At 42.6% G+C, this 13,921-nt stretch overlaps 1 protein-coding gene across 2 annotated transcripts in view; it reads right to left on the bottom strand.

Annotated features, from left to right (window-relative positions):
* Positions 1 to 13,921, bottom strand: part of Jak1 (Janus kinase 1) — a 106,743-nt gene that overhangs the window by 13,747 nt on the left and 79,075 nt on the right. For both annotated transcript variants that reach the window (XM_090334682.1, XM_090334683.1), the window contains 4 exons: positions 12,281 to 12,404; positions 9,885 to 10,071; positions 4,345 to 4,451; positions 382 to 525 (listed from right to left, as the gene is read on the bottom strand). In XM_090334682.1, the coding sequence (XP_090190808.1) occupies positions 382 to 525; positions 4,345 to 4,451; positions 9,885 to 10,071; positions 12,281 to 12,404 (562 nt within the window). The remainder of the gene's footprint in view (positions 1 to 381; positions 526 to 4,344; positions 4,452 to 9,884; positions 10,072 to 12,280; positions 12,405 to 13,921) is intronic.

The raw sequence follows: 13,921 nt of genomic DNA, 5'->3' as shown, positions 1-13,921 counted from the left end.
TAGCACTATCTGTCTGTGTATTCTATGAATCTGTGGAATCCTGGGTAGTCATTTTTTTTTGCTCCTCTTTGCTTTCATTTCCCATACTTTGGAATGGGAACCCCAGATTCCACTGGAAACTCTGAGACGATTTGGACTGCCCCAGGACTTCACAGAACCCCACAGGGGTGATGCAGGAGAGAAAGGAATGAGGAAAAGTAGGGGACAGGCTGGGTACAAGGACTGAACCTAATGGTGAATCTTCCTTGACTAGTTCTACATGCATACAAGTCAGCCTGAGACTGATTGAAATAAAGGTGTGACAACCACGAGGACAAAATGAAGGCAAAGGCTCTTCCCAGTCCACTGTATTCTGGTTCCATAAACCAGGCCAATACTTGCCAGAGAAATGTCCCTGTGGCTGGGGTCTAAGACTTTAAGGATCACTTTTATTCTCTTCTCCTCAGCAGTTCCTTCATCATCCTTGTAATCCACCAGGGTCCCGGAGTAGATATGTGTCCTGGTACCTCTGCCAAGGTGGTCACCCTGAGGGAGGAAGCAGAAGGTGGTGACCTCTTTCTGTAACTGTGTGATGGTGGGGTCTGGGACTGAACCCTTAATGGAAGCACTGAATATGGATGGGAGGGGAGCTAAGGCAAATCAGTCTTAACCTTGTTAGGTCTCTGGAAGATCAGAAAGCTTATTGGCTAAACACAATTATGTCATTTCCTGGTGCCCTAGAAACAGTTCACCTGTTCCCTAAATACCTCGTTCTCTTGCTCCTTACCTGACGGACAAAAGCCAAGTCCCAATACTGACCCACCACAAACTTCAAAACAATGACAACAGCCAGCCACCCCCTTTCATCCCCTGGGCTCCACAGAAGACTTGAGGAGGATCTGGCAAGATGGCGTTTTCACTCTCAGTCCAGGGGGCAAAGTGAAGAGGTCTATAACTCTGTGCTCTACTACCTGCTGGGCATTAACTTGGTGATACTCCTTCACTATACTCAAGTCTCTGCCCACTCTCTGAAAATGGGGATAATGGCACCTACTTTGCAGAGTTGTTTTAAGAACTGAATAAGGAAGTAAATATAAAAGTAAATATAAAAGACTCTCGGATGTGGTATTTGATAGAAACTCGTCTTTCTGGGCCCATGAGTTCTGTGTTAATGCCTTCCACACTAGTAATCATTGTCTCTCACACTGGAAATATTCATTCCTCTTCATCCCATCTTTCCAGTGTATGTACACAAGGACATGCATGCAAAGCTGCAGAAGCAGTGACACAAATTATACCAACATTATCCAGAAGCCCCAAGCTAAGAAACTGGGCCCTTAGTTTCCTCACATAAGAAAGGCAGTAATCCCACTAGAAAAATGGCATGAGGATTAAATAAGCCACTGAGCAGAGCCCTTAGCAAAGAACTATCTGCCTCTAGGGACCCTTCCAATTTGAGCTTCACTACTTCTATTTTTTTTTGGTCAGTGATGGGGCTTGAACTTAGGACCTGGGTGCTGTCCTTTAGCTTTTTAGCTCAAGGCTACTGCTCTAACCACTTTGAGCCACAGCACCACCTCACGGACATTGCTGTCTAGGCTGGCTTTGAACCTTAGGCCTCAGATCTCAGCCTCCTGAATAGCTAGGATTACATCATGCATCACTGATTCTGGACATAAATTCTTTTTTTGGAGGGGGGGTCGGTTGTGGGGCTTGAACTCTGGGCCTGGGCCTTGTCCCTGAGCTCTTCAGCTCAAAACTACTGCCTTACCCCTTGAACCACAGCACCACTTCCAGTTTTCCAGTAGTTAATTGGAGATAAAGAGACTCATGGACTTTAGTGTCCAGGCTAGCTTTGAACCACAATCCTCATATCTCAGCCTCCTGAGTAGCTAGGATTACAGGTGTGAGCCACTGCACCTGGCTTTATAATCAAATGAAATTTGATGCTGGGCACCATTAGTTATACCTATAATTTTAGCTATTCAGGAGGCTGAGATCTGAGGATCATGATTCAAAGCCAGCCTAGGCAGAGATGTCCATGAGACTCTTATCCCCAATTATGCAGAAAGAAAAGAGAGAGAGAGAGAGAGAGAGAGAGAGAGAGAGAGAGAGAGAGAGAGAGAGAGAGCACGCACGCGCGCATGCGCACGCGCACGTGTGCCAGGAGTTGAGGTATAACTTAAGTAACACTAACCTTGAGCAAAAACCCTCAGGGACAACATTTAGGTCCTGAGGTAAGAGGAGAGAGAAAAAAGAAAAGGAAAAAGGAGAAAAAGAAAGAGAGGAGACAGAGAACAGAGAGGAGAGAAAGGAGATAGAGAGGAGAGAGAGGAAATGAGAGAAGAGAACAGAGGGAGGAAAAAGAAGGGGAAAAGGAAAGAGAGAAAAAAGAAAGGGGAAGATTTGTATGTGGGCACTGTGGCTCAATCCTATAATTCTAACTACTTGGGAGATAGTTATCAAGAGATTGTGACTTAAAGCCAGCCCTGTGCATGAAAGTTCATAACATTTCATTACAATCAATGGCTAGCTGTAGTGGCATACACCTGTCATTACAAGCAACACAGGAAAGCAAAGACAGAAAGATTGTACCCAGGCCTGAAATCTTATCGCACAAACAACTAAGGCAAAAAAAGGGCTACAGGAGTGACTCAAGAAGTAGAGGACCAGCCAATAAGAATAAGGCCCTGAGTTCAATTCCCAATACAGCCAGAAAAAAATTACTCACAGAATTATATCAAGTATATCAAGCTGTCGACCTCAGCATCACAAAACATAGCTTAAAGGCCTATTTTTCCATGACTTTAGGACTGCAATTAAATGGGAAGAAATGGATTGTGGATGATACACAGGAAATCAGTCCTGTTCCCACAGGAAACACGTGTGATTATTAATTGGGTATATTAATTTACACAAATACTACCATATATCTGTCACAGCAAAACAGCTATATAGACACCCTGTTTGCTAGATTCTGGCAAGGTCTTGTGACTATTAAAGCTACATCACAAAGAAATCCATCATAATTATGGGAAGTTATATTCCCAGAACGTTCTGTAAAAGTCACGTGCTTTCAGAATAATTAGTTCTTCCCCAGAAGGGTGGCTTTTTCAGTGAGCAGGTCATAGCCCCACACTCCTAAGACTCCACAGCAACCCACAAAATCCTCTAATGTCCACTCTAGCCTCCTTTCATGCCATTGATATCCAGAGCGTCAAGAAGCCATTTCTGTGATCCCCAGACTAGATCTTTGATGTTCCTTTGCCCTGCTGTACTAAGCTACCTCAGGAATTGTGTCTTGAGAATTACATGCTGAAGATGACTTGGCCTCTCCCAGTAGTTTGAGGGTAGCAACTATACCCAATGGTTATAAATGCTTATCACTTTAGTAAATGGATACAGAAGGCATGGAAGATGATGCTTACGAGCTCACAGGCTCAGAAGCAGGGAAAGTACCCAGGTCCCAAGTTCTTTTTCAAGTTCTAGAGAGAAAAGAGATTGCAGTTAGTACTGCAGCTCTGGTGACGTTAATGTCAGAACATAGCTCTGACACCACCAGAGAGATGGAGATCCGTAAAAAAAACTCTGGATTTACTTAAAAGGAAACTTAAAAGACCCCACACTCGCCTTCTCCCTTGTCCTGCTCATCAGAGAGCAAATGGTCCTTGAAGATTCATTCTCTCCAGGATACTGGCATGCTATCTAGTTTGATGCCCCACTTGCTGCCATGTCTTGCTCCTATCCCAGGGGGACTGGAAAGGGGGCAAAGAATAGAGAGTGAAATTGTCCCTGAGCTTCAATGTCCCCCGCCAGCAAAGGCCTAAGGGATGTTACAAGGGACACTTTTGATCTGCCTAAGGCTATATAAAGAAAAGCCTCCTAAGGCTGGGACACTGGTCTAAGCCATTGTGAGAATCCATTTCTCAAGGTAGTTGTTCTGCCATCCCATCATGTTCTTTGTTCCCCTAGCTCTGCTCCTTCTAGAAGAACCATCAACAACAGCAAGTCTGGAATCTAGAACTGCAGTCTTACACCATGTAGTGCAGGATGGTGAGAGCGCCAAGCCAGGTCTCCTTGGAGAGCTGACTCCAGCTCCCTCACAATGAATGGTCTCTCCAACACAGGTAACACTACACCTAAGGTACTTCTTCAATAGTACCACTGACAATGGCCATCAGCAGCAAGGTAGGGCAGAATAGGAGGTACAAGGTAACCTGCTTTAACTATGAAAACGACGTCTTCTTTTCCTTCTCTCATCAGGATTTCCCCAGAGACTTCATTTCACCTCAAGTCCTCAGGCTTTCCGTCTGTCAGGAGGTCTACCTACCGAAGTTAGACCAAAGGCCTGTTACAGTAACTTACTTGCATAATATCTTTCTTAAGAATCCGATCAAAACTCAGCTGGCTCATGGAGTAGACAGGCTGCCACTCCTGTGCTTTCTTTGTAGCCACCAACAAATTGGATATTTCTGTAGAAGAGATTGAAGAAGTCTTAGTGTAGTAGTACTAAACATTTAAGATCACAACGAGCTAATGTGTGGAGCCATAGAAGCTGCTGAACATAAACGTGTGTATTTGTTGTCGCAATCATTCATCAATTACTTAACTGGAAAAGTACTTGATTCATGCCCTCCAGGAGATCACAGGCAAATAACAGAGTCAAAAATAATCAAATAATCTGACCAACAGGTGGCATGGTACAAGGTAGCATGTTATTTATTATATAGGACAGCCTAGGTTTTTCTAAGTTCTACAAAGCAAGACCTGCACCGATAAGAGCTCAGCAAAGATTTCCCTAAGGATCCTTTAGATCAAAATGGAAACTCTTAACAGATCAGAGTCTATTGACTATCTTATTTCCTGTTCTACCTCTACAGCTTTAGACAAGATGGGCAACACAAGAAATATTGTGGTTTTTTTTTTTCATTTTGTTTTGTATTGTGGTGTCATGAATTGAACCCAAAGCTCTTTACATGCTAAGCAAGTACTTTGCTACCTCAGTCCTCCACAAGTACTTGTTAAATGTATGATATGTAAAATGTAGTGATTTGTAGGAGCAAAGTCAATGAGGGAGTAACAAAAGTTTTGAGCCTCAGGAGCCATAGGAACCCTGTAAAGAAGGGAAATGTTGGTTATGTGCAAGAAGAGGGAAAAGGCAACCTAGAGAGTATTGTCTAAATCTTTCCAAGCCTAGCAATACCATAACTGAGGATATATTCACCAAATCTGGAACATGTGGGTTAGGAATGAAACATCCTCCAAACTCCATTCAAACGTAAGCCCAACATGTGTCAAGGTCTGCTGGACTGGGGTTGGCACAGGTGGCTAACTGGGGTTTATGATTCTCAAAAATCATCTTTTAAGTAAGTTAGGGGCCAGTGGCTCATGCCTATAATCCTAGTTTAAGGAGGCTAAGTTCTGAGTATCAGCAATTTGGAGCCAGCCTTGGCAAAAACTCTTACCTGTAATTAACCACCAAAAATCCCAAAGTAGAGCTGTGGATAAGTGGTAGAACACCAGCCTTGAGAGAAAAACCTAAGTAATAGTGCCCAGACCCTGATTTCAAGCCCTAGTATTGGCCTGTACCCAAGCTCCGAGTTCAAGCCCCAGTACTGGCACACATATACACAGACACAGACATAGACACAGACAGACATACACACACACACACACACAGATCACCATTCCTACTGTGGATTCTATTAAGATATAAGGCAACAATGGGGGAATAAAGGACATTCCAAGACTAGTGCAGTGGCCCAGGCCTGTAATTATAGATATTCAGGAAACCAAGACCAAGAGATCATGACTGAAGGCCAGCCTGGAGAAAAAGTTAGCAAGACTCTAATCTCAACAAGTTTTGTATGGTTGATGTGTGCTGGTAATCCCTGGTAAGTAGAAAGTGTAAAGTGGGGGGGTTGAATTAGGTTAGATTTGGCAAACGTGATAGATCCTATTTAAAAAATTAATAAAAGTAAAAAAGGCTGGGGGGGGTGGCTCAAATGGTAGAGTGCCTGCCTAGCAAGCATAAGGTTCTGAGTTCAAGCCCCAGGTGTGTGGGGGGAGACCTTCCAAATCAGGACACACTCAAATGATGGCCCTGGAACCTCAGCAGACAATAGCAGCCACTGAACATGACATGAGCCTCTTTTAGCTAAGGCCAGACAGTTAGGAAAGTCACAACTCACAGATGCTCTCCTGCTTCCACTTTTGGGAAGAAAATATAAGTCCTGATTCCTGGATTCTGAAGGAGCTTATCCAAGACCTGTGAGCTAGGGTCACATATGTGCCCTGGAAGACAACAGCTGCGGAATATCATGCCCTCATGCATGATGCCTAACTCCAAGTCCCTCAAGTTCTCACTACCCTGACCCTTCATGATTTTCCCTTTTCTATTTTAAGTTCACATTTTCTTACTGCTTTCTCTATGCCAGACACTATTCTCTGTCTCCATGATGATCCTATGAGGCAGACAGCAACTTCACCCTTATTACAGATCAGAAAGCCAATGTCAGAAACAGTCTGACCACAATGAGAAAGTTCATAAGCACCAGATACAGGCTCTACATGGAAATCAGGGACAGTTCATCGCTTTCCTTCCCACAGAACATCTGCTCTAGTGTGTGTATAAACTACGATCCCCGAAACTGGTTTCTGGAAGGACTCTTCATTACCATATTGTGAGTACTCCCTTTTCAGAGGCTACTCCCTCTATACTGTTTTCTCAACTCTACCCAATTCCTGGAGTAAAACCTGATTTAAACAAGCAACACAGGCCAATGCCAAAAAAAAAAAAAAAGTGACTGGTGACACAGAAGCAAAGTTTACTGTGAATAGAGTACTTAACCTCCAGGAACCTGCTTCACACCAGGAAAGTGTCCCTCATCGGCTCTTTAGGAAAGATAGATGACACAATACATCCAAACAGCTGTCTTCACTGCCTGATGTGAAGTAAACGTTCCATCAATGGTAGCCTTACCAGTCATCATCCTTGTTCTACAACCTGTGTGCCCTAGGCCTTGCACAGCAGCCTATAGAATTCCTTGTGGGTTAGAGATGACTGGTGTGGAACTCGGGCAGCACAGCCACATCAGCTGAAGAGGAAATGGGAGGATGGATGGTGGAGCTTGGTGTATTTTTAACATAGCTCCTCTCAGGTCTGGATCTGGGCATGAACTGCACAAAGGGCAGAGATGGTAAGTTTGCATAAACATCACACCTATCCTGTGTGGCCTCCTACTTTTCCCTCTGCTTTATATTTATCTCATGAGGACAACCTAAAATCATACTCTCCAATCAAATTTTCATGATTTTACTACTCTAATTTACAAAGGCAGAAAGAGGGCTCTGAGGACTGGTATGAAGAAGCCTCATGGCCTATCCCTTGCCACTGTCCTAGACTCAGGCTAATGGCTCACATGCTCTGCTGCAAAGATCATGCGATATGGAGGAAAATCAACATACTTGTCAGACAATCTAAGTTCAAATTCCTACTCTTCTGTTACATGTGATCTAAGCAAGTACAAAGAGAAAAGAAAACACACTATGGGTTGTTTTGAGGATTAAATTATTTAAAATAGAAAATGTTTTGAGTTGTGTCTGGCAAACAGTAAGCTTTATTAACAGGGTAGCAGTTACTATTATTTATTGCCCCTAATATAACCACTACTGATACCATGAGCCATGTAACCTTTAAAATCACCAAACATCCCTAAGATTCAATTTCTTCACCTCTGTAATGATTATAAAGAACTGCTATGTAGATAAAAGAAATGAGATGTTCATGTAAACTGCCTAGGATAGGAGGTATCCACAAATTTAGCAGGAGGTGCTACAACTATTGTCTGACAGGCATTATTACTTGCTGGTTTTGTTGCAGGCCTGGAGTTCCTAGGAGTCACAAAATAGTGAGACCCAGACTGCCTCAAAAGTTAATAAGAAACCGGGAAGACACATACACTAAACACCTCAGTGCAGAGTCTCGGAAGATTCAAAAGAAGACACAAGACAGGACATTTAGTTATTTCTGCACTTCTGTACAGCTACTAGGTCCCAGACCTGGCCATCTATCTTCCTACTCCTGTGGTTACCTCCACTACTTTTTCCTTTTAACGACCTCACATCCACAAGAAAATATAACCCTTTTTTTTTTATTATTATCTGGAAGCAAAGGTTATACAAGTAAACAGATTGTTGGGCTTAAAGTTTTTAATTTGCTCTGAGGTCTCACAGTCAAGTGGCAGATGTGTTTTTAGTCTCTGTGGAACATCTCTGAGCATAAAAACAAAGGCTGCAGTTATTCCCCTCAGCTGGCAGGAAGTCCTATCTGATCAACAAGAACCAGTCCTTCCTCTTTCACTATATTCAATGCCCAACTCTCTTTGTTTAGACTGAAACATGATTCACATATCAAGAAAAGAGGCCAAAAGCAGATCTCTAGATCTCTAGTTTACTTTCTGACCTAGTATGCTTTGTTCTGCCATACAGAACAAAATATAGATACACAAGGCTCAGAGATAATTATCACAGAGCAACACAGTCTCAGGCAGATCCTCAGAACAACTTCCCTGCCTCTGCTTTAAGGACAGACAATTTCAAAGGACTGACAATTGTTGGGAAGCTCTTTGAGAAAGAAAACCCATTCGGGGTAGGCCTATACTCAAACCCCTTTGATGCTGACCTTCAGTAACATTATTTCTCTGCACTCCAGTTTTCCTATCTACAAGTGCAGGTTCAGGTCTAGGTTACCCCTAAAGTGTTCTTCTGAAAGATAGTGAATCCTCCTGTAACCCATCATTGACACTACTTATGGGGCTTAATAAAGAATGGCTAGGTCCCTGGCCCAATGCTTGTATTTTATTTCCTGATCCTTCCACAGCCTCAAGTTCTGGCAAGATAAAGTCCCAGCTCCTTGGTGTGGCTGCCGATTTCCATCCCCCTCCCTCCATTCTTTCCACCTTTGCCTTCACATTTACCCTAGTTCTGCCTGCTGTTTTGCCCAGGCATATGCTTCTAGCTCTGCCAGATACATTCTCAACTAACTGACACCTCCTCCTTATCATCCAACTCAGTCTCTGCTTCCTCCACGAATCCACCATCTTCAGTAACTCAGAGTATTTGGCCATCTCTCTTTCCATCCCTGGGTTACGTTAATTAAAACACTTTATCACATACTGTAATGGCCTCACTGACATATTTTCTGCATTAGAGTAGAAATGCTCAGAGAGCAGGAACCAGGTCTTAAGCAATTCTGATTCTTTATATCTAACATAGTTCTTGGCCCATAAAAGGTATTTCTCTGACAAACCAATGACAGGAGTCCTCAAGGATACTTTATCTTTCCTTCCCTCCCTCCTTTCCTTCTTGTCATTATTTTTTTTTGGAGGGTACCAATTGTGCAGTTTGAATTTAGGACTTCTTGCTCTTGATTAACTTTTTCACTCAAGGCTTCTACCATTTGAGTCACAACTCCATTTCCAGATTTTTACTGGTTAGTTTAAGAGTCTCACAGACATTTCTGCCTGGGCTGGCTTTGAACCACAATCCTAGAATCACAGCTGAGTAACTAGGATTTTAGACAAGAGCCATCTGCACCCAGACAGGGTACTTTATCTTAATGAGTGAAGAACTACATTTCTGGTCAATGACCCTTGAATACGCTTTTTATTCTGTAGACTGAGATGTTGAGAAAAGGTGTGCATGTCTTTTCTACAGAAAAGTCTAACTCTCAAGAGATCTGACTTCAAAATAGACTTGTAACAAAATTTAAAGGAAAAAAAAAAAAAACAGAAACTGTGGGAAAGAGATACTTCTTTTAACCCAGCTAGAGTCCTTTGGTCCATCTGGGACTCAAAGTACCCACAAGGAACTAAGGGGACATTGCCTTGGCACAGGGGACAAACCTCGAGGTTTGGGTTGGCAGCAGCGTTTCAGCACAAAGCTGATGTTGTCCGTGCGTAGGATCTGCTTCTTGAGGTGGTTCATGAGTTCTCCCAGGCTGGGAAATCGGTGATCTGAGCCATGCAGGTTGTAACTGCCCTTCTGTACCTCGATCTGAAAGTTCTTGAACTGCTTTTGGCCACCTAGCACCTGTCATTCAGAAAAGCAATCAGAAACTACTTGTTTAAAATGGAACAAGGCCAAGTTACCTTGGGTATGCTTGGGTATGTAAGATGTTAAATGTTAAGGGACCCTGAAGAAGAGTACATAGAAACTCTATAGAGTTTCTCTATGTTCTCATAGAAACTGTGTGCTCATAAATCATCTCTATAGCATCTCTATAATATAGCCGTTCATCTAAAATTATTCTAACATTTAGAAATTACTATCACTATAGAAATTAACCAACAAATAAGGAAATAATAAAATGGAGCTCAAGTGAAGGCCTTGGTAAAGCAAGCATACAAAATACAGAGTATCCCTTAGCTTTTGACCTAAAAGATAACATTCAGGAAACTATCAACTTTATCACTAAACTGTTGCTATGGTTAACAGACAAGGTATATCTTAAAACTTACTACTTTAGCAAGTATGATGCATAAAATAAGAATCAGATAGCAAAATTCATCCAGAAACTACGAATCCTTCCAGACTAAGCTTTTTGTGGAGAACCACTAGGGTAGGTGCTTGACTATCCATCTAGGTTCAAGTTCTATGATTAACAGAAAGGAAGTAGAAGCAGAAGTTCCTTTCACTGTGCTTTCTATGAAAAGGAAACTATTTTACTGGTTAACAATGAAAGCTATTAAAACCTACTTATAGTGTAAAGTAGGACATGATTTCAAGTCTCAATGCCTTAGCTACTTTACCCATACAGTTGGATAACATTGCCTACCTATAATATGGCATTGTATAACTTACCAAAAAACGTGTGTGCCAAAGTATCACTGTGCCTAGTATACTAGATGAGCAGAATAGTTAGTCACCAATGTGACTAATTTAACGTTAGTCACTAACTGCAAGCAGGTCATATTTTTTCAATCACTAACTTTGTTGTTAGAGCACAGGTAGATTCTACCTCAGGAAGGTTGGGTGGTTTTACATACCATCTATCCTAAAAACACTAAACTGACTCCAAAGATTAGTGAATAACAAGGATAAGCATCCCTTGTGAAGTCAACAAATATGACATATTCTACCCATTGCACTCCTATCAGCCCTGAAGCAGGGCTATTGAGGAACACCCCTGGATAAGCAGTGACCACCGGGACTTTCCCCAGGGCATCTGGCAGCACTGGGTTCCTTTTGTTATACTATCAATCAATTTCCATCTTAAACATTCCTCTTACCTCAGTTCTCCAATGTCTGAGGTCTACCTTGTACTACCAGTCAACTTCCATCTTATATATCCCTCTCACCTCAGTTCTCCCAGTGCATGCTGAGCCCACCAATATTAGTGGATTTATAGATAAATACTGTAAAATTATGTCTTCCAAAAATTCTACTTTTCATCTTGAAAAACTGTACAAGTAACCAAAGTTAATAATTCTGGCTAAAATCTCAGCCTTTGGGATTTCTCTCAAACTACTGACAACTTCCAGCCACATCTGACTGTCTGAATTACAGATGCCTATAATTGTCAAAACTTGGGTCAGGCCAGGCGCGGTGGCTCATACCTGTAATCCTAGCTACTCAGAAGGCTGAGATCTGAGGATTAAGGTTCAAAGTCAGCCAGGGCACAAAAGGACCTGAGACTCGTATCTCCAATTAACCTCTAGAAAACGGGAAGTGGGGCTTGACTCAAGGGTAGGGCCGTAGTCTTGACCCCAAAGAGCTCAGGGATACTGCAAAGGCTGAGTTCAAGCCTTATGACTCACAAAAAACAAAAAAAGAAAACATGGATCAACTACTTACTTGTTACGACCTCTGACCTGTCACTGGGGAAAACTGTTAGACAATGCTGATGAGGTGACATTTTAGTATTTGTCTGAACCACAGAATGTGGCAAGGAGACACAACTCTGTGTGTGTGATGATTTTGATATTCAGTCTAAACTATACCAGTCTATATGATTACATTGGGTCTGGTAAAAACCAGTTTCCTGGTCATGTTTTGTCTTACAAAACCACAGTGCATGCCTGCTGAAGGGACAGCAGGTAGAGAAGAAAAGCTATGAGGAACGAATGCAGGTCTGGTTGCTCAGGAGTGGTCTTCTGTGAATTAAGTTTTGCCAGACCTCCCAGGGATTTCCTTAGCAACCCTGGCTTTTCTACCTCAACTTCTCCATCACAGACTCTGGACCAGGTTGTCCGATACCCTGTGGCCATATGGCTCAGCTCACACCAGTGTCCTCACTAACCTCAGACTTTTCAAAGCAGGTGACAGTCATGAGGATGTTATCAAAGTCGGTACAGCTCCACCTCAGCACATACATCCCCTCCTCACTCCCTTCTTGCCGCAGCTTATTGATGGCATATTCTGTGCTGGAGAGGGAAGTAGGGAAAAGGAGAAAGAGTTCGAATTACACAGTACTTTATAAGCCCCTGGGTTATCCATTTACCTGAGTTGCCTCGATCTTACAGCCCCATTATATAACCCATGCGGATTCCTACAGTGTCTGACATGACACATGGAAATATTCATGAATACTGGGACAGGATGAGGCTCTAGTATAGAGAAGGTTCCACCTTGCCCCAAGTTTCCTTAACACATCTCCAGTACTCACTAAGGGGTATCCCTAAAGCTAGTGATGGGGAGCTCCCCATGATGCAGTGGTGGAGATTCCATACTTAGTCCCCTCAGTTATCCCTAACCCAGCCTAAGTGGAAGATCATGGTGAATATTTCTCATTGCTATTCCCTTAGTCACCAGAACAGGCCTGGTAATATAGTAAATACTCAGAAAATAAAGCTCTGAATGAATAAATCAATGAGAATAAAAAAGGTATTAGCAGGGAACATGTACATCTTACACTCTTGTATTCCCAGGAATGAGTCTGAGCACTCAGAGAGCAATGAACACTCACTAAAATAATCCATGTAGAAGAATTATACTAGCACCCAGTGAATGCTATTCATGAAATGTTGGTAAAAGAGGGTCAACATGATCAACATGCTTTAAAAATGCACTTTTCAGTACTTATCAACTGTGTCCTGGTATCTAATACCTCCAACACCTTTGCACTGCTGATCCCCTATCTGGTATACTCTGCTCACTCTTTAAGACCTGGCAAACTGTCATTGATTCTTTACCACTTAATGCAATGTGAATGTGGACTACTTTGAGAAGCCTCCTGAGACAGAGAGTTTCAACCTCCCACAGAACATAAAACATTTATCCTTCAACAAATAAACACTGACTGCTTCTGAAGTGCCAGGCTCTACTGAGTAAGGGTGCTGAGGAAGGCAGGAGGCACTGTAAGGAGGCTCATACTCTGGGAAGGGAGGGTAATCAGACCAGAAACAAATGGACATACAAACATAGGACACAGGAAGTAATAAATGGCACTGAAGGAAAGCAAAATGGAAACGGTAGCCAAGGAGGGAAGGATGGAAAGAAGAGAGAGCTATTATTTTACATAGTGGATGTAGTGCTAGCTGTCACCTGAAACAAGTAGGGGGCTGTGTAGGTCTTAGTAGAAGGGCATTCCCAGCTAGGGAACAGAAATGCCAGGTGAGACACTGTAGGAAGACACTTTGATGGTGGTCAACTCCTGATTCTGCAATTCTTCAGGACAGTCTCCCCAAGTCCATAAGACTATAAGCCACAGTCCAAAGCAACACCCACCTGGCTTTCACTAGGTAACCTGAAGAGGAAATTGGAAAGCTCGTAATGTGGAAAACAGCCCAAGAAATACTACCTCAGATCTAAAGAATGAGTTTGTAGTTAGGGATATAGCTCAGTGGTAGAGCCCCTGCCTAGCATATGGGTTAAATCCCTAGTACTCAAAAACAAAACAAAACAAAACACCACAGTCTTCCTTTGTCTGGAGGGCAACCAC

This window comes from Megascapheus bottae, chromosome 6, assembly GCF_031878675.1.
Source record: "Megascapheus bottae isolate mThoBot1 chromosome 6, mThoBot2.hap1, whole genome shotgun sequence".
Classification (NCBI taxonomy): domain Eukaryota; kingdom Metazoa; phylum Chordata; class Mammalia; order Rodentia; family Geomyidae; genus Megascapheus; species Megascapheus bottae.
The sequence above is the reverse complement of the archived record's forward strand: the minus strand, read 5'-3'. Positions and strand labels throughout refer to the sequence as shown.